The following is an 18,517-nucleotide window of genomic DNA, read 5'->3' as shown; positions in this document are numbered from 1 at the left end:
CCCCCTCCTCCAGGAAGCTCTCCTGACCTGCCCTTTCCCAGGAAGAAGTGCAGCCTCCTCCTCTGCTGGCAGGCAGCACAGACCACCCTGACCTCACCCAGCAGAATGCACAGATCGCCCTGTCCTCACCCAGCAGGATGCACGGGCTGATCTCTGTCCCTGGCAGGTGCTGAGCACAGCCATGGCATCGGCAAGTGTTTCTAGGAGGAATCACATCCTCCAGTCCAGTCTCCCGTCTTACGGACGAGCGTGGAAGTCAAGGACCTTTGCAGCCCACAGGCAGAAGTGGGCAGAGCCGGTCAGCTGCAGTGCAGGCCCCCACACCCCAGGCTGCCATGTCCCTGTCTCGCCATCTGGGTCTTGCTCAGAGCAAGCCTGGTGCTCTCTCCCCTCTGTCTCACCCTTTCCTGGTGGAGGATTCCCTGTCCTCACCAGAGCCTAGGGACGGACGGGATTTTCATGTCCTAGGGTCTGGGATTCAGATTCTGACTCCTTGACTCTGCTGTGTGACCTGGGCAGATGGCCTGACCTCTCTGACCTCATTCAGGTCTCATCCCTGACCCAGGCACAGCCGCTGGTCAGTTCAGGATGGGGAAGCCAGCCGGGATCTCACTCCCCTGCTGAAGAAATGCTGCCACCTCGTGGTTAAAAGGCTTAGAACCATTTCAAAAGCAGCTTTCAGACCAGCGCCGTCCAACAGAAACACAAAGCCATTCACACACAGAATTTTATATTTTCTAGTAGCCATACTAAAGAGGTAACAGAAACAGGTGAAATTGATTTTAGTAACAAATTCTATTTGATCCAATATGTCCAAAAAATTCCAGTATATTGGCATTCATATAAAAATTAATGAAACATTTACACTGTTTTTAGTACTACGTCTGAAATTTGGTGTGCATTTTACACATCGCACACATTGGTTTGAACTTGCCATATGTGAAGGGCTCAGTGGCCACGTGTGGCTCGTGGCTGCTGTACTGGAGAGCGTGGCTTGAGAGCCTTCTAGGGGCACAGGCTTTCACCCCGCTGTGCATTTGCAAGTCTGCAGGGGGATCCAGGGGTGTCGGTGCCCCACAGTGGTTGGGGTGGGGAAGCATTGGTGAATAGTCTAACCACCCACAGTCTCGCTGGCTTTGCTCTGTGGCTGCCAGGGCAGGCGGGGCCTAGGAGGGCAGAGAGTGGGCTTTGGGTCAGCAGGCCTGCCCCCATGCAATAAGTGGCAAAACTAGAGGTCTATGGAGGCCAAGCCAGCTGGCAAAGGCCCAGCCACATCATGGGACTGGCTGTGTGGTCTTGGGACAGTTGCAGCCCCTGAGGGCTCCTCCCAGACCATCCTGACTCTCTTGTGGCCACAGCAGCACCCACTGGGGCTTGGTGATTGTTGGGGGAAGAATTGTATCTTCCAGAAAAGACATACTGATGATGTAATCCCTGGCACCTGTGAATGGGAGCTTACTTGGAAACAGGGCCTTTGTGGATGAAATCTGATTCAGATGAGGCCACGAGGGATTAGGGCAGGCCCTAAGCCAATAACTGGTATCCCTAGAAGAAGAGGGAGAATTTGGGCAGAGACAGAAACAGGGACAAATTTCACACATGACAACAGAGGCAGGGACCGGAGTGCTGTGGCCACGAACCAAGGAGCACCTGGGGCCACAAGGAGGGGCGGGAGGTTTCTTCCCTTAGAGCCTTCAGAGGGAGTGCGGCCCTGCAGACCCCTGACTGCAGACTTCCAGCCTCCAGCACTCTGAACTGTTGTTGCTTCTTCTTTTTTTTGAGACAGAGTCTGTCACCCAGGCTGGAGTGTAGTAGTGCAATCTCTGCTTATTGCAACCTCCCTCTCCCAGGTCCAAGTGAGATGGAGCTCATCTCACTTAGCCTGCCTCAGCCTCCTGAGTAGCTGGGACTACAGGTGTGCGCCACCATGCCCAACTAATTTTTGTATTTTTAGTAGAGACAGGGTTGCTGTGTTGGCCAGGCTGGTCTTGAACTCCTGACCTCGTGATCCGCCTGCCTCAGCCTCCCAAAGTGCTGGGATTACGGGTGTGAGCAACCACACCCAGCTGTTGTTGCTTTAACTCAAGCATGGTGGGCACTTTGCTAGGGCAGCCCTGGCAAACAAACCCACCCCTCTCTGTGCCTTGCACATGGCGGGCAGTGGAAGCTGGGGCAACCCAGCTGGCAGATGCTCTTCCTGCCCCTTGGGAAACCCCAATGGGGCTGCACGGCTGGTTGGGGGGTCACAGCAGACAGTCCTGCTCCTGCCCACCGTGCGCCCCGAGCCTCTGTGTGTTGAGCATTCACTGGGCACCTCACCCTGCTGTCATAATAATCTTGATGGATCCTCCAATAGCCCTATGAGGTAGGCGTGATCATTATCCCAATTTACACATGAGGAAACTGAGGCACGGGCAGTGGTTCATCCTGGAGCCTTAGTGCCGTCATCTGTGAATCAGGGAGACTCGAAGCCACAGGAAGCCAGAGGGATCGTCTGTCCAGTCCCTGTGTGATGGTCCAGTCACTCGTGTGGGCTCTTGGTGGCTTTAGAGGAGCAGGTGCAGGGATGGACACCTCACCTTGCAGCTCCCTGAGGCCAGCAGAAGCCCCAGGGTCAAGTCAAAGTTAGTTCTTCCACTCGCTCACGCCTGCTGAGTGAATAGACAAAGTTCCAGGTTCACCCAAGCTTGCCAGCTCAGGGCCAGGCCAAGCTCATTGCCAGCCGGGCAGCATCAGAGTCCTGTGATGGGTACCCAGGGAGTAGGGACAAGGGCACTGGGCTGAGATCACCTTGATCCTTGAGCTCACTGTGCTGCAGCATCTGCCTCGGTTCAAGCTCAGTGCAGGATGAGACCGTGGGTCAGCTGAGTGCAAACCCTGCTGCCAGAGTGGCCCCGTCGGCGGCCAGCTTTGCATACCAGTGCTCACTCAGGGCCCTGCACGGGATGGGTGCTCACACGGGGCCCTGTGTGGATGCAAGCCTTTCATCTGTTCTTCCCAATATCACCCAGTTGTCTTTAGCCACACAGACAGGCGGGTGAGAGCACAGTGTTCCAAGAGGAATCCCGGACCAGCTTTTTTTTCGTTCCTTTTTTCCTAAAGTTCAAGCTGTCATGCCTCCTTTATGCTGCAGATTGGTGGAGTCTGGGGATGCTCTGGACCATGAAGGCCTGGGAGTCACGTGAGGGTGCCAGGGAGGGTGCCCGGAGAGCCTCACGCCCACAGGCCTGTGACAGCCGTCCAGGGGGACTCAAGCTCCTCTGTGCTCATCCCAGTGCACGTTGTGGGCATCTGTGGGCATGGATGGATGGGCACGGGCGGGTGGTCACTCTGCAGCCCCCTCTCTCCAGTTAGGGCCGCTCCAGTCCCAGATGCTTTAGGAAACCAGTGCCCTTGCCTGTTGCTCTCCCATACTTAGCACAGCACGGGCTCCTGCAGCTCGTCTCCAGGTTGTCCTGAAACCGTTGCAGGAATGATGCATACTGTGGCTGACGGAGACTGTTCCCCCCGGCAGATCTTGTGCTGGGCTCGGACCATGGGTCATCTCATCTCACAGCATCCCTGCAAAGTGATTATAATAAACCCATGTGAAATGGGGGACATTGAGACACAAAAGAGCCACTTGCCTGGGGCCCCCTGCTGTGACGTGGTGGTGGGGGGCTGGGCATATTCCCTGTCCTCCACAACCCTTGTGGTTCATGGTCCATGTTCCCTGCCAGCTTGGACAGGGAGGAAGGGCGAACCCAAGGACAGTGGCATCTTCCCCAGGGCCTCCTGCACATGCCTGTTCCATACCCCGAGGCAGCCGCGTCTTCCCCAGGGCCGCCCGCACACGCCTGTTCCACACCCGGAGAGCACCGCGTGGACCTCTCTTGTCGTCTGTTGTGAGGATGGACACGGAAACTCCCCTAGGAGTGCCTGGTGGCGGACGGGTGCCCTAAACATCACCATCCCACAAGAGCTTTGTGAGCTGAATGGTGTAGGGATCCGGGACTATGGTTGCCCAGTCCTCAGTGGGGAAACCGAGTCCCAAGTGGTTCCCTAGCGTGGGAGCTGCCTGGCCACAGAGCAGCCCAGGTCTCTCTGACCATTTGGAGAGTTGCCATGTGCTCAGCCAAGCTTTCACAGCCCCCAGATCCTAGGGTGAGCTCCAAAAAGCGGCCTGCACCCTCCCAGCCTCCAGGTTCTGTCCCCGGTTTTGACTGGAGGTGCAGAGTCACAGCCAGGCCTTTTCCTCTGCTCCAGCCTGCTTGCCCCCGTCTCCTTGGCCGCCTGCACCCACTCCACATGTCCTGCCTGTGAGTCACGTCCCCTTCTCCAGGGTCCTGCTGCTCCCACCGCCCAGCCTGCCCCCACTCTGGCCAGGTGGTCTCCGACATAGGCCCGTCCCAGCACTAGCCAGGTTTTAAATCTGATGCCGGATTCCCCTCCTCGAATGTGTTCTCCCCGCTTGAAGCGCACAGAGCCTTGGGTCCTGCTTCATACAGGGCCCTTAGCAGCCGGCATTACTTAGGGTTGGCTATGTTTGGCCTTCCCAGAGGCCTTACTGTTGGGTTCATGTGTCTGGGCTTCGGAAAGGGCCCTTGAAACCCCACGACTGCCAGGATAGTTTTGTATGTTGGTCCTTTTTTCTTGGAAGAGGGCCCTTGACTCAGGAAACGGGGAGAGGCCACACCCTGGCGGTGTTCTTGGGGGCACGGAGCCTGCGTGGCTGCCTCTGGGAAGGTCCTGGGTCTGAGTGCAGTAGTACCTGCTGGTGAGGGGTCCGGAGGCTAACTATTAAAACTTCTGGAATCTTCTGAGGACTCAGCGGCTTATGGTGGGAAGCTTGAGGTTGGCTACGGTGGAGGTGCTTGTGCCACGGCACTCACAGATGCCACCTCAGGGCTCTTCTGTTCTGGACATCAGGCTTGCAGGCACTGTGGCCTGGGCTTCGAGCCAGATGGATGCCACTGACCCCCACTGCTGTCCAACCGTCTGTCCTTAGGCAGGTCATGTGACCTCTCAGACGCAGCCTTCGCACCTGGGAAATGGGGGAGACTGCAGCATCTGCCTCAGGGACTGCTGTGAAGACTCCATGAGAAGGAGCTGGCGGAGGGTGGCCCGGGCTGGTCCCCGCCTGCACTCAGGGCCCTGGGTGTGTGTTGCCCGGTGAGTGACGGACGGCGAGGCAGGTCCCTAACAGTGCCATGTCTCTCTTTCCAGGTGAATGCCACAGGCCGCCGGCTGCAGACAGCGGTACAGTACCGGGACCTCCCTGGCCTCTGTTCTGTAGGAGGGCTGCGGCCCCCACACTGTCAGAGCACTTTAGGCAGCTGAGCCTGTGATTTCAGAAGTGGGTAATGGATAACACAGCCCATCAATCAAACCAGAACCCCCTCGTAAACAGCCAGAGAAAAATTAGACACAACAAAAAAAGACCAGCCAGGAAAAGGTGCACCGGCTTCCCACTGGGCTTTGCCCACCACAGCCCCTGCAGAGACGTCCTCTCCATCCCTCCCCATGCCTGCCTGCCCCCGTCCCCACTCCAGTCCCCGCTGCAGTCACACGTCCTAAGTTTGGATCTTGCCCACATGCATTTCATGGTCACTGGCTCTGTGCCGGGCCCCTGCTGAGTCTGGGGTTCGGTGAGTCACCTCCCCCGCCGGGCCCCGATTTCCTCCTTGTGATAGGAGAAATGCCAAACGAATCTTGTGAGATGGCTTCAAAAGTGGCGTGGGATCCAACTAATGTGGAGTGCTCAGGTCAGGGCTGAGGACCGGGCTCGTTCCCTGAAAGGGGTGAACATTTCATCGTCACCTCCTGACAGATTTGGGCATCTGGTGTATTCTAAGTGGAGGCTTTTAAAAAAATCAGAAAAAAAAAAATTCTGGGTACAAAGTCAATGACCTATGTAACATGTCTATTTTATATTTTATTTATTTTATTTGTTTTTATTTTTAGAGATGGAGGTCTTGCTGTGTTACCCAGGCTGGTCTCAAACTCCTGGCTTCAAGCGATCCTCCCATCTTGGCCTCCCAAAGTGCTAGGATTACAGGTGTGAGCTACCTTGCCCGGCTGTAAAATGTGGTGAGCAGGGCAATGTGAGGCAGAAAGAATCCTGTCCTTTCTAGACTTTGACATGAGAAGTGGCAAAATGTCACGACTTGTCCCATGCAATGCCACATCTGGAAAGTCCAGCTGAGGAAAAGAGGAGAAGGCCGTCTGGGGGTGCAAGCCTGGAGCCAGCGGCTGCAGGGACACAGTCTGCTCCCGAGGGGGCTGGAGGGCCGTGCTAGGTCAATGAGGGCCTTAGAGATGGGGCATTTGGAGCTAAACAAACGGCTGTGATGAGGAAGCAGCAAGGTGTCGAGCGACAGTGAGGACCCTACCCCCTGCCTGGGCTTAAGGCATCCCTGCAAGCTGCAGAGCAGAGATGAGCCCGACTGAGCCGCGTCTGTCATTATCCACTTCTCATCCAAGTCCTGAGGCCCACCTGACCCATTAGGGTCCCCAAAGACACAAGACGCCTAAAGCAGGGTGCGTCTTTTGGGACGTCTTTGTGCTACGGCTGTGCCTCCCGGGTGGTTTGTGCCCGTCCCTGCCTAATGCAGCATCGGCTGGCTGCCTTCATGGGCCCTTGTGTGGCACAGCTGCTTTGCAGATGGAGATGCTGAGGCTCAGGGCAGCCTCTGCTGCAGCTCGCTTGCTAGTGGGTAGCTGAATCTGGTTGGTCTTAGGCGCCTTCTCTGGTCTCTCACAGTCTCTGATTCCTGCACAGTAACTATTGTCCTAGTCCTCCCCTACCAGACTGTGGGTGCCCCTTCCCTGCAGGCCCTGGCCCTGCGTGGGGTCCCCTTCATAAATGTCTGACACGTGACGGTCAGGGCCATTGCAGGAGGGACTGACATGCCGACCCTGCCTCCCCAGTCACCTGCGTGGACCTGCAGCTCAGGACCTGCAGCGATGCCGCCTACAACCACACCACCTTCCCCACCCTGCTACAGCACCGGTCATGGGAGGTGGTGGAGGCCAGCTCCGAGTACATCCTGCTGAGTGTTCTACACCAGCTCCTGGAGGGCCAGTGCAACCCAGACCTGCGGCTGCTGGGCTGTGCTGTGCTGGCCCCCCGGTGTGAGGGCGGCCGGGTGCGCAGACCCTGTCGGCACATCTGCGAGGGCCTGCGGGAGGCTTGCCAGCCCGCCTTCGACGCCATCGACATGGCCTGGCCCTACTTTCTCGACTGCCACCGCTACTTCACGAGTGAGGACGAGGGCTGCTACGACCCACTGGAAAAGCTTCGGGGTAAGGGAAGGCGGCGGGGGCTATCCATGTGTTCACACGGTCCAGGTGGTCATGGAGGACCAAGAGCCACACTGGAAGGAACTTGAAGTCTTTTCCATCGATGGCGACAGTGCAGGCATTGGTAGAGGGCGGGGCTGCTCCCCAGGGCAGCACGTTCCCCACAAAGGGGTGCCAGGCAGGGTTGGGGACTCAGTGCAGATGGAGGATCCTCTCGCCACCTAGGGCCCCCCAGCAGAAGCCTCCAGCTCTTAGGGGCAGGCTGGGGTGGAAGGGTGCTGAGTCCAAGTGGTGGCAGTGCCCCTGCCCAGGGTGCAATCAGGAGGCCTCATGTCAGGGACCCTGGGCTCAGAGTGCAGGGCTGGCCCCTGGGGTCCAGTTCTTGGCCACAGACCCTCCAGAACAGCAGTACTTACCCCTGGTCGAGGGTGGGCAGGACATTTACTTCCCCTGGGAGACCTGGCAGGCAAAGCTTCATGATTGCCCATCGCTGGGCCTGGAAGATCACACAGAGGGTTTGGCCTGGAGTGACTCCTCCAGCAGGTCTGTGCCGCCCTGTGGGCTCAAAGACGGAGAGGAGCTGTGGAGAAAGGCTTTGGTGTCTCTTGCAGATAAAACAGTGGAGGGGGAGTGGGCAAGCCTGGGCCACCATGGGCCACTTGTCTCTGAGGTGTGCAAGGCTGTCCCAGAGGGCCACTTGGCGGTGGGGCTGGTGGGGGCCCTGCATGGAGCCCCCTATGTCTGTTGTCTCACGAGTCGGTGTCCACCAGAGACCTTGCATGGTCCGCAGCAGCCTTGGCCCGTTAGACCTTCCTGTGTGAAAGAAATGTTCTATTCTGTGCTGTCCAAGACGGTCACCACTGGCCGCATGTGGTCCCCAAGGCTTGGGATGTGGCTCTTGCCACTGAGGCCTGGACATGGGCATCTCATCGCATTTGAATGAGTCTGAACATGCCTTTGAAGAGCCCAGGGCCAGTGTGTGCCACTTTCAGCTGCGCAGGGCAGCGTCCGCTCGTGGTTGGATTCACAGGATCTGACTGCGGGTGCCACAAATGTGCTGGCTCATGGGAGTCTCACGGCAGCCTTGCTCCATGGAAGAGGAAGCAGAGCCTCGGGAAGGGTGACAGTGGTGGGGTCTTTAGCTGGAGTGGCCCAAGCCCATCGCAGATGGAGGGATGGATTTGGCCATTCACCAAACAGCTACCGAGCACCCACCGTACATATGGCTCTGTGCTGGGATGTTGAGGAGGGCAGGAGAAGGAAAGCAGACACACACCTGGGCCAGGCTCCAGCAAGCCCTGGGTTGTGGGCTGTGTCAGGCACTCAGGGCTGATCCTGGCACGTCTTGCATCCTCTGGTTCCCAGTCTGAGAAGGGCGGACTCTGTCCACCCTGGGCTTCCATGCAGATGCGGTGGCAGAGTGCCCTTTGCCAGCAGGTGGGAGCCGTCTGTCTGCAGAGCTCAGTCCCTGCAGAGGCGGTGGAGGTGCCTGTGGGAGGCCAGGGAGGCGAGGAAGGAAGCCAAGCCCACAGCCCTGGGAAAGCCCAAGGAGTCAGTTTGGGATTATTTTGGGCATCTCTGCCGCCAAATTGCCGGCTTCCTCTGCTAGTCTCTCCCCTGGAGAACCGTTTTGAGCAGAAGCAAAACCACAGGGTGAGGAGAAACTTAGAGAAACACATTAACTCTTTGTGGACCCAGGAACAGCCTGCGGCACCTGCGTCCTGCTCCTGTGGGCCTGGCTGCTGCAAAGCCCCTGGCGGGATGCAGGGAGTTGAGGGTCACCAGGGTGGTCTTCGGGGGTGCCTCTATTCTAGTGGATGACAGGATGGTGGGGAAGCTCGTGCATATGTGACATAGAGACATTCGTATTCTGGATCCAGAACCCCTTCCTCTTCCCCCCGAAGTCCTTCCCAGAACCTCCCTTTCTGTTTCCTTCCTGGGCTGGTGCTCACTGCTGTGCTGGTGAGGCTGTAACAGAAACACTGGGAAGCCTTACAGCAGCCGGAGGGGGCACCTTACAGCAGCCGGAGGGGGCACCACAAGGAGGCTTCCTGTTTCCACCATTGGCCAAGCAAACGGGGCAGAATACTGAACTGCCCGAGTGCCACTGTCCTGGAAAACACACCCAGGAGAAGCCCCTCTGCACACCTAGCAGGGGTTTGCCCTGGGGGGTCCAGGACCCCATAGATCTCTTTTCCTTTCTGTTGTCCTGCTCTGTATTTTAGGAACTTCCCACAGTGGCCCCACAGTACGTGTATTCAGTCACATTATTCGGTCAGGAACCATGGCGCTGTGCTGTGTACATACCTCGGGTGCCATTTGGCTTGGATATCGCTGTAGGCACTGCAGAGGGAACTCAAATTAAAGATAGAGGTGTCCAAGCATGGCTGTCATGCAGAGGGGGCTAAGGGTGCCGTGCGTGGTCAGTGTTCCCAGGCAGCGGTAGGAAGCCTCGGGGCCTGACACTGACCGAGCCCCCCCACTGCTCCCCCAGGAGGCCTGGAGGCTGACGAGGCGCTGCCCTCGGGGCTGCCGCCCACCTTCATCCGCTTCAGCCACCACTCCTACGCCCAGATGGTACGTGTGCTGAGGCGGACGGCCTCCCGCTGCGCCCACGTGGCCAGGACCTACAGCATCGGGCGCAGCTTCGACGGCAGGGAGCTGCTGGTCATCGAGTTCTCCAGCCGCCCCGGCCAGCACGAGCTGAGTGAGTGCCCTTGGGAGGGCCTGGCCTGGCCCCGCTTCGGGAAAGGGCTTGGGCTGCTCCACTTTGGGGCGCACAAGTTGGCTGGGTGTTTGGGGTCTGGGCACAGCTGGGGGCCTCAGGGAGCTGTTTGGTGCAGGCCACGTCCCACTGGGCATGTGCAACCACTGTATGTATAAAGGAGAATTTCTCCAGATATCCACCTTACTTCAAAATTTAGGGTGGCAGACTAGGTTATTTGATAATGATGGAGACATTGATCCAGTGGCTGAAAAGACATAAAACAAACAAGAAATTTTATTTTATATTTTAGAGACAGAGTTTCACTCTCGTTGCCCAGGCTGGAGTGCAGTGGCGCGATCTCGGCTCACTGCAACCTCTGCCTCCTGGGTTCAAGTAATTCTCCTGCCTCAGCCTCCTGAGTAGCTGGGACTCCAGGCACGGGCCACCACACCAGGCCAATTTTTGTATTTTTAGTAGAGATGGGATTTCACCATGTTGGCCAGGCTGGTCTTGAACTCCTGACCTCAAGTGATCCACCCACCTCGGCCTCCCAAAGTGCTGGGATTACAGATGTGAGCCACTGTGCCTGGCCAAACAATAAATTTTAGACAGAAAAGATGATGTTGGGATGTGGGCTTGCAGGGAGATAGTAAGGTTGCCTGGGAGTCGCCTGGGAGGCTGGAGGGAGGAGGGCACCATTCTGGCATGTCACAGGCATAAGTCAGGGAGGAGCAAAACAAAGGCTATAGGAGTGCTGGGCCCTTCTGCACTTAGGCGTCTGTGGCCATGCGCTGCATTTTTGCCATTTGAAGACCTTGTCCTGGCACACTGGACCCCAGGCAGGTCTGTACAACCCTTGTCCCTGGGCACCGGTCTCTCCTTTTCCAAACCGCTCCAGGAGTGTGACACCACAGAATGCTACGAATAAAGAGATTTTTCTATTTTAAAAATCCAAGTCCATTTTCATTCCATCAGGCTTTGGATCCTGTTCTGAAGCGGGAGCGGGCAGTATGGAAAATGCTAGGCATTTCTGTTCCTTCAGAGGGGTCTTCCTGCAGGGCAAATTAGGAAATCAACTTTTATTACTGTGGTGATTTGCTACCCTAAGTTGCAAAGAGTCACTCAGGCTGGCGGTGTCTAAGAATCTAGGATGTTCTAGCAAACACCCAGACCTTCTGGATGGGTGACCTCTGTTTCTCGCGTGTGGAGGTCCCCCTCTCCCAGGGCACTGAGGACATTCAGGGTTGGAGTCCAGGGCTTCCTAGGGGTCAGTGAGTCTGAGTCCTGCCTGGGCCTCAGCCCCCAGCCACACCTGTCTCACGAGCACATTACTCAAACAGAATCGATTATTTTAGAAGCAGCCTCCATTTGACCCTTCGTCCCCAGCAGTTACTGAAAAATGCACCTGCTCTTTGTTTGTGGACTCAGGGGCCTTTTCAGGGCTGGCAGCCTCAGCCAGTTTTCATCTTACTGGCCTGGGCAGCACGGACACCATGAACCCAAGGGCTCTATCTCTTACCAGGGACCAGTGGCCACCTGGCCACACCCTGGCCCCCAAGGCTCACTACGTTCCCCCTCCAACTGTAACATGCTCTGGGCAGGAGGCAGAGGCTCTCCCTACAGCACTGGAATTTGAGGGCAAGAGGTGCCCCTGTGCAGAAGGCCAAGGGAGGTGACCAGCGCAGAAAGCTCCCAGGTCATTTACACCCCGACATGTGGCATCTGAGGAATGTGGGTGTTTCCTCTCATCCCTGGACATCCCTGGGCCACACACAGCTGGGGAGGGAGACGTCATTTTCCAGGGGAGCAATGCGAGGCTTAGAGAGGAGAAGTGACTTGCCTCTAGTCACACAACTAGTAAGGCCATGGGACCTGGTCCACTCTTCTTCCTATAGTCCATCCATCCATCCATCCACCGATCCATCTATTTATTCATTCAGCCATTACACATCCATCCATCATCCACCCATTCACTCATACATCCATGCATCCATCCACTCATCATCCATCCATCCATCCATGTATTTATTCAGCCATTTCACATCCATCCATTCATCTATTCATTCATGCATCAACTTAGCCATTATTTCATCCAGCCATTACTCATCCATCCATCCATCATTGATCTATCAATCTATCCCTTCATCCATCATTGATCTATCCATCTATCCCTTCATCCATCATTGATATATCTATCCATCCACCCATCCATCCATCATCTATTCATCCATCCATCCATCCAGTCATTATCCATCCATCCATCCATCCATCATTGATTCATCCATTCATCCATCCATCCATCCATCCATCCATCCATCCATCCATCACCCATCCATCCATTCACCCATCCATTCATCCACTCAAGGGCCAACCACCTTTCCAGCTAAGCACCAATGTATACCTTGATTTATTACACAAACATGAAGAGAGACCATCAATGAAATTTGCATGGATCAATGATAACATATATTATTCATATTCTTGAGTTATGCTAACTAATAATTATGGCTAGGTGTAAAAAACGAACTTAACAAAAGTGATGACCTTGATGAGACCTCATTATATACAGAGATTCCTGAGTCAAAACAAGTGTGAATTGGTCCCAGCCCATCTGGTCATCCTTGCTGAGTGGGGGGCCTCATGCCTTTGGGGACCCCAGGCTTTGAGATGATGCCCCAAGTCTCTGTATTTGTCCCCAGTGGAGCCCGAGGTGAAGCTCATTGGCAACATTCACGGCAACGAGGTGGCGGGCCGGGAGATGCTCATCTACCTAGCCCAGTACCTGTGCTCTGAGTACCTGCTGGGCAACCCCCGCATCCAGCGCCTGCTCAACACCACCCGCATCCACCTGCTGCCCTCCATGAACCCCGACGGCTACGAGGTGGCAGCCGCCGAGGTGAGCGCCCAGATGCCTGGATCCTGTGGGCCACCGCCCGAACCACCCCCTCGTTCATTCATGTACAAGTAGTTTATCTTAGCAGTGCTTAGCTCCCGCCTCTCTAGGAGAGGAGCATTCAGTAGATGTGGACACTGGCAAACCCCTGCTTCAGGGGCTGGGGAGAGGGAAGCCACTGAGAATTCTAGGTGTATTAAAAAGGTGATGCGTGTGATAGAGGAAAATGGTGGATAGGGAGTGGATGGTGCCTGTGTGCGTCAGCGGTGGCCAGGGGAGCTCTCGGGGAGGTGGGTGACAAGCAGAGCAGGTCACTGTCGGGGGTGTCCCACTCAGGGGGAGCAGCCAGGAAGGGCCCCAAGACTATGGCATCAGCAAGGAACCCCAGGGAGGGAGCCCCAGGGTGGAGAGGAGGTCAAGGGTCAGGCGCACCCCCAGCTCATCACATAAAGCCGCGAAAAACGAAGCCCCTGGCCTTGACCCTCAGCCCAGTGTGAGACCCATCTGGAAGGAGGAGGGTGGGGTGTGCTGACCCCACCCAGTCGGGGCTTGGCCGTGTTTTCAGGGTGCCGGCTACAATGGGTGGACGAGTGGGAGGCAGAACGCGCAGAACCTGGATCTGAACCGAAATTTCCCGGACCTGACCTCGGAGTTCTACCGGCTGGCGGAGACCCGCGGCGCGCGCAGCGACCACATCCCCATCCCCCAGCACTACTGGTGGGGTAAGGTAGGAGCCGCCGCTGCCCACGCCTGTCACCACCAAAGGCATCCAAGGGTCCCTGGTTATTCCAGGCTCTCCGGAGTTGTCCTTGCCCGGGGAAAGGAGAGCCTGGTGCTCCCTCCCTGCCTCAGTTACCTGTCTGTGAAATGGGAACACCTCCTTGCTGGGGTGCTGGTGAGATCGCAGAGATTCATGTTGGAAATGCCTAGATCGCCGCAGGGGCCCAGTGATGGGGGCCAAGTCCAGCTGGAGCATCGGTGTAGAGACTGGTGGTTGATGGTCTGCACCATTGGAGCCCAGAGGGCTGCAGAAGCCCGGGGCATGGCTAGGGGCCGGCAGGGAAGCCCAGACCTGAGGGCGGCCTCGTCTGTCCTGGGCAGGTGGCCCCGGAGACGAAGGCAATCATGAAGTGGATGCAGACCATACCCTTCGTGCTCTCGGCCAGCCTTCATGGGGGTGACCTGGTGGTGTCCTACCCCTTCGACTTCTCCAAGCACCCCCAGGAGGAGAAGATGTTTTCTCCCACGCCCGATGAGAAGGTGAGAGGGCTGCGGGGTGTGTGCAGGGGAGGGAGACGGTGTGCGCGGTCCCCTTGGAGCTGGTGCCCCTCCAGTCTTGAGCTCAGTGAGGACAAAGCTCCTAGGAAACTCTGCTCAGAGCCCGTCAGCACCACCCGCTCTAGGCCCAGCTCTGCAGAGAAGCCCCCTCCTCCTGGAAGTCTGCGACCTCAGGAGCCGTCGCTCCCCTGGTCTCCCCAAGGCTGGCTGCACTGCCTTTCACATGTCCCTATCTGGGAGCTCCTGGGGTGGGGGCCCTGGCTCAGGGCCGCTGTTGCTCTGAGCTGCGCCCTGCACCTGGAGGGGTCCCCAGTGCGTTCCACCGCAGGGGGTGCGTTTCCGGGAAGCGCCGGCAGAGGGCAGTGCTGCAGCGCGCATGGTGCCCGCCCGTCCTGCTTCCCGGGGGCCCCGCTTGCTTCTCTCGCGCTGGGCTCCTCCGGATGGGGAAGGAGTTCTGGTCCCACCGTCCACTGGGCCCTTAGGTGAGGCCCTCCCTTTTCTGGGCCTCGGTTTCTCCTACTGTTCGTAGAGCAGCCGGCGATGAGACCCGTGATGATGCTGGGACCCTCCCCACCCACCCTAACCTTGGGACGACTTGCAGGGGGAGGGCGTGGACTTGGTCCCTTCCCATGCTGTGGATGAAAAAACGGAGGCTGAGGGAGGGGTTGTGATCTGAGGTGGGCCCCAGTCTCCAGCTTCCAGCCCCCAGCTGCGGATCCTGGAGCTTAGCTGCCTGCACTGCCCCTCACTAGGGGGCACTGCCCACTCCACCGGAGGCCGGGCCTGCCCTCCACCTGGTCCCTTGATGGCCCAGAGTCAATCCCCAGGCCTCCCGTGGAGAGCCAGGCCTGCCCTCCACCTCCCTCTGGGCACTTTCCCTTGGTGTTTGGGGGAAGGGGCAGGGAGAGAGGGACTGGCCCTGGGTGGGCAAGTGCCAGGTGCCAGGCCCCGATAGTGGCATTCACATGTCGTTTGTTCTCCTTTCTGAGTCCACCGGGCCGGGCACATAGCTGGGCCCGCGGTTGGCACTCAGATATCAACCCTGCCTCACCCGGCCCCTCCGGCCCCTCCCTGTCCTGGGGCCATCACTGGAAATGCAATGGTACTGGTCCCTGCGCTCGGGGTCCTCAGCCTAGGGTGGGAGATGGAGCCTGAAACTGGCAAGGAGAAGATCGCCAGGGCTGCAGGAGGGCTGTGAGTGCACGTGTGTGCATGGATGCCTGTGTGTGCGTGTGCGTGCATGTGCACACGTGCATGTGTCGCAGGGGGAACCCCCAGCCTAGTCTGGGACTTCAGGAGGGCTTCCCTGAGGCGGTGGTTTCCCAAAAGGACCCCCCAGATGAGGTGGAGATTTCCAGCTGCGGGGCAGGGAGGGGAACTGGAGGCACAGGCCTGGTGCAGAGACCCAGGGGAGCCCCAGGGAGCCGGGTGCAGGGAATGCTGTGGCCCAGCGGGAATGGGGAGAGCAAGCTGAAACTTTACCCTGTGGACCAGAGAGTGATGACCAGCATGGCACCCTGGGCTACTGCTTGATTTTAATCCTGCATTTGTTCATTCTCCCACCCAGTCACGCCTTCACTGGTTTATCATTCACTAACTCACTCCCTCACTCACCCACACTCACTCCCTCCACCGGCACATTCACTCCACCATTCCATTCCCCTTCCATTCCATTCCTTCCATTCCATTCCATTCCATTCCATTCCTCCCTCCATTCCATTCCTCTCCACTCATTCCACCTCATTCCTCCACCCATTCCTCCCATTCCTCCACCCATTCCACTCACTCACTCATTCCACACTCGATTTCACTCCTTGCTCCACTCATTCACTCCTCCACCCACTCACATTTCACTCACTCCTCCGTTCGTTGCTCAACCGCTTTCGATTTCCATTCCAGCCACTCCATTCCATTCCATTCCTCCGTTCATTTCCACCCCACTCCATCAGTGATCCTCCCTCGTTCCTCACTCCGTTCCACTCGTTCCATCCGCCCCATTCCTCATCTGTTCATCGTTAGCTCCGCCCGTTCAGCTCCTCCGCCCGTTTCTCACTCATCCATCGTTCGCTCCGCTTCCGTTTCACTCACGCATTCACTCACTCCCTCACTCATTCACTTACTTATTCACTCACTCATTCACTCATTAACCCACTCATTCACTCACTCCCTCACTCACTCCCTCACTCATTCCCTCACTCATTCCCTCACTCATTTACTCATTCACTCATTCATTCATTCACTCATTCACTCACTCATTCACTTACTCATTCACTCATTCATTCATTCATTCATTCAGTCACTCACCTATTCACTTATTAACTCACTCATTTACTCATCACTCACTCATTCTCTTATTCATTCACTCATTCACACACTCATTTTCTCATTCATTCATTCACTCATTCTGTCACTCATTCACTCATTCATTCAGTCACTCATTCACTCATGCACTCATTTACTCACTTATTCACTCACTCATTCACTCACTCATTTACTCATCGCTCACTCATTCTCTCACTCATTCATTCACTCACACAGTCATTCACTCACTCTTATTCTTTCACTCATTTGTTTATTCCCACACTCCCTCCCTCACTCATTCATTCATTGACGCTTGCAGGCAGTGCACACCAAGGGTGCAAGGGGTGAGGTGTCTGGTTCTCTGCTCGGACCTCTGCAAGTGCCCCCAGGGGTGACTGGGTGGCCTCCACTTCTGGCCTGGCCTTGCGCCCCTATGCTCTTGGGGGCAATGGCTGGGTAGGGCAGGTATCCCCCTCTGCACAGGCCCAGTGTCTCTCAGCCTTAGAACCAGATGTGAGAAGATGTCCCCAGGGGGAATGTTCACCCCAAAGAGTCCCATCAGAGCCAGAGAAAATGAGACTGTTCCCAAGCCATCAGTCATCGGGCAGTGATCATACAGTCCTGCAGCCAGCAGTGATCTCTGGAAACCAGGGTCCCAGGAGGGGCCTGGGGTTGGCCAGGGAGCATGAGATGGGCTGGCTGGGGTATGCCAAGGTACGCTTTCGCCAAACTTCCATGGTGCCCTACAGACGAGAGCCAGCGCCTGGAGGCAGTGTTCAAGGCCCTGCAGGCTGGCCATGGCTGCTTCTCACCGCTCCACACCTGCCCCTCTGCCCAAATCCTGCTCACACTCTATCCTGCCTGCCAAGCCCTTTTTGGCTCTGCCTATGATCACTGTGGGAATCAGCATAGCCAGTTTCCCAAGGGCTTCCTAGGGGCAGGAGCTGGGTGGGCTGGGTTTCCCATGGTCCTCAGCCTGTGTTCCTGCGTCCCCATTCAGTCGCGGCTTCCCCGCTCCTACCTGGTTTCATTTATCTGTGTGTCTTCCTTGCCCATGTGTGCCCAGCCTCTGGACCGACAGCTCCTCTGATGTCCTTGTCCTGCACCTGCCCTCCCAGGTCAGGCCTGTCTTAGCCAGACCTCAGCTCCGGCACCCCAGGGTTTTGGGGACTGGTGGTCGGCAGCCACCCTCCATGCCTTAGCCCTAGAGACTGACTAGTGATGGGAGGGAGGCCCCAGGCAAGGTTGGGGAGGAGGGACTGTAGGGCAGGAGGCCTTGTGGGGAGAAAGGGTGATATGGTGGGCTGGGTCAGGAGCAGACTTTGGAGAGAGTCTGGTCCTACCCTCCTACCCCACAAGCCTACACTCTGTCATGCTGATGGATAAAGGCAGGTCAGAGGTGAGACGCAGATAGAATGTAGCAGGCGTGTCCTGGGCAGATGGACCCTTTGTTGGGCGTGATTCGTTCTTGATGGGAAAGTCCAGTGATTCGTTCTTGATGGGAAAGTCCGCTATAAGGCGGAGCAGGCAACTCCCGAGCTGATGCTGGTCCCACCCACAGGTGCAGGGGCTGCTGGTAGGATAGTGGTCCATGGTCTGCTACCCTGGAACCATAGGGCCTGAGTGGGGTTGTGTTTGGGCCCTTGGTTTGTATCTGTGGGACTGAGTCCAGATGGCACAGCCTCACTTCTGAGGAGCTGAACCCATTCCCTGCCTCCCCCAAATCCCATGTCTGGGAGTCTGAGTCGCATGACCCCACCAGGGAGAGATCTTCACTCTGACCTGGAGCACTCACTCATTCACTCATTCGCTCACTCACTCACTCAGTCACTCACTCACTTATTCACTCATTCACTCAGTCACTCACTCAGTCACTCACTCACTTATTCACTCATTCACTCAGTCACTCCTTCACTCACTTATTCAGTCACTCACTCATTCACTCATTCATTCACTCATTCACTCACTCACTCATTCACTTATTCACTCAGTCATTCACTCACTGTTTCACCTGCTCATTCACTCACTCATTCACTCATTTACTCACTTATTCACTC

The 18,517-nt window shown here is 56.8% G+C and overlaps 1 protein-coding gene across 1 annotated transcript in view; it reads left to right on the top strand.

Moving 5' to 3' along the window:
• CPZ (carboxypeptidase Z) overlaps positions 1–18,517 on the top strand; it is a 28,993-nt gene that overhangs the window by 1,314 nt on the left and 9,162 nt on the right. Inside the window, exons 2-7 of the mRNA XM_003898426.3 lie at positions 5,206–5,238; positions 6,910–7,284; positions 9,776–9,988; positions 12,688–12,884; positions 13,447–13,608; positions 13,983–14,141. Coding sequence (XP_003898475.2) covers positions 5,206–5,238; positions 6,910–7,284; positions 9,776–9,988; positions 12,688–12,884; positions 13,447–13,608; positions 13,983–14,141 — 1,139 coding nt within the window. The remainder of the gene's footprint in view (positions 1–5,205; positions 5,239–6,909; positions 7,285–9,775; positions 9,989–12,687; positions 12,885–13,446; positions 13,609–13,982; positions 14,142–18,517) is intronic.

This window comes from Papio anubis, chromosome 3, assembly GCF_008728515.1.
Source record: "Papio anubis isolate 15944 chromosome 3, Panubis1.0, whole genome shotgun sequence".
NCBI classification, from domain to species: Eukaryota; Metazoa; Chordata; class Mammalia; order Primates; family Cercopithecidae; genus Papio; species Papio anubis.
Note: the sequence above shows the minus strand (reverse complement) of the source record. Positions and strands in the feature narration are given on the sequence as shown.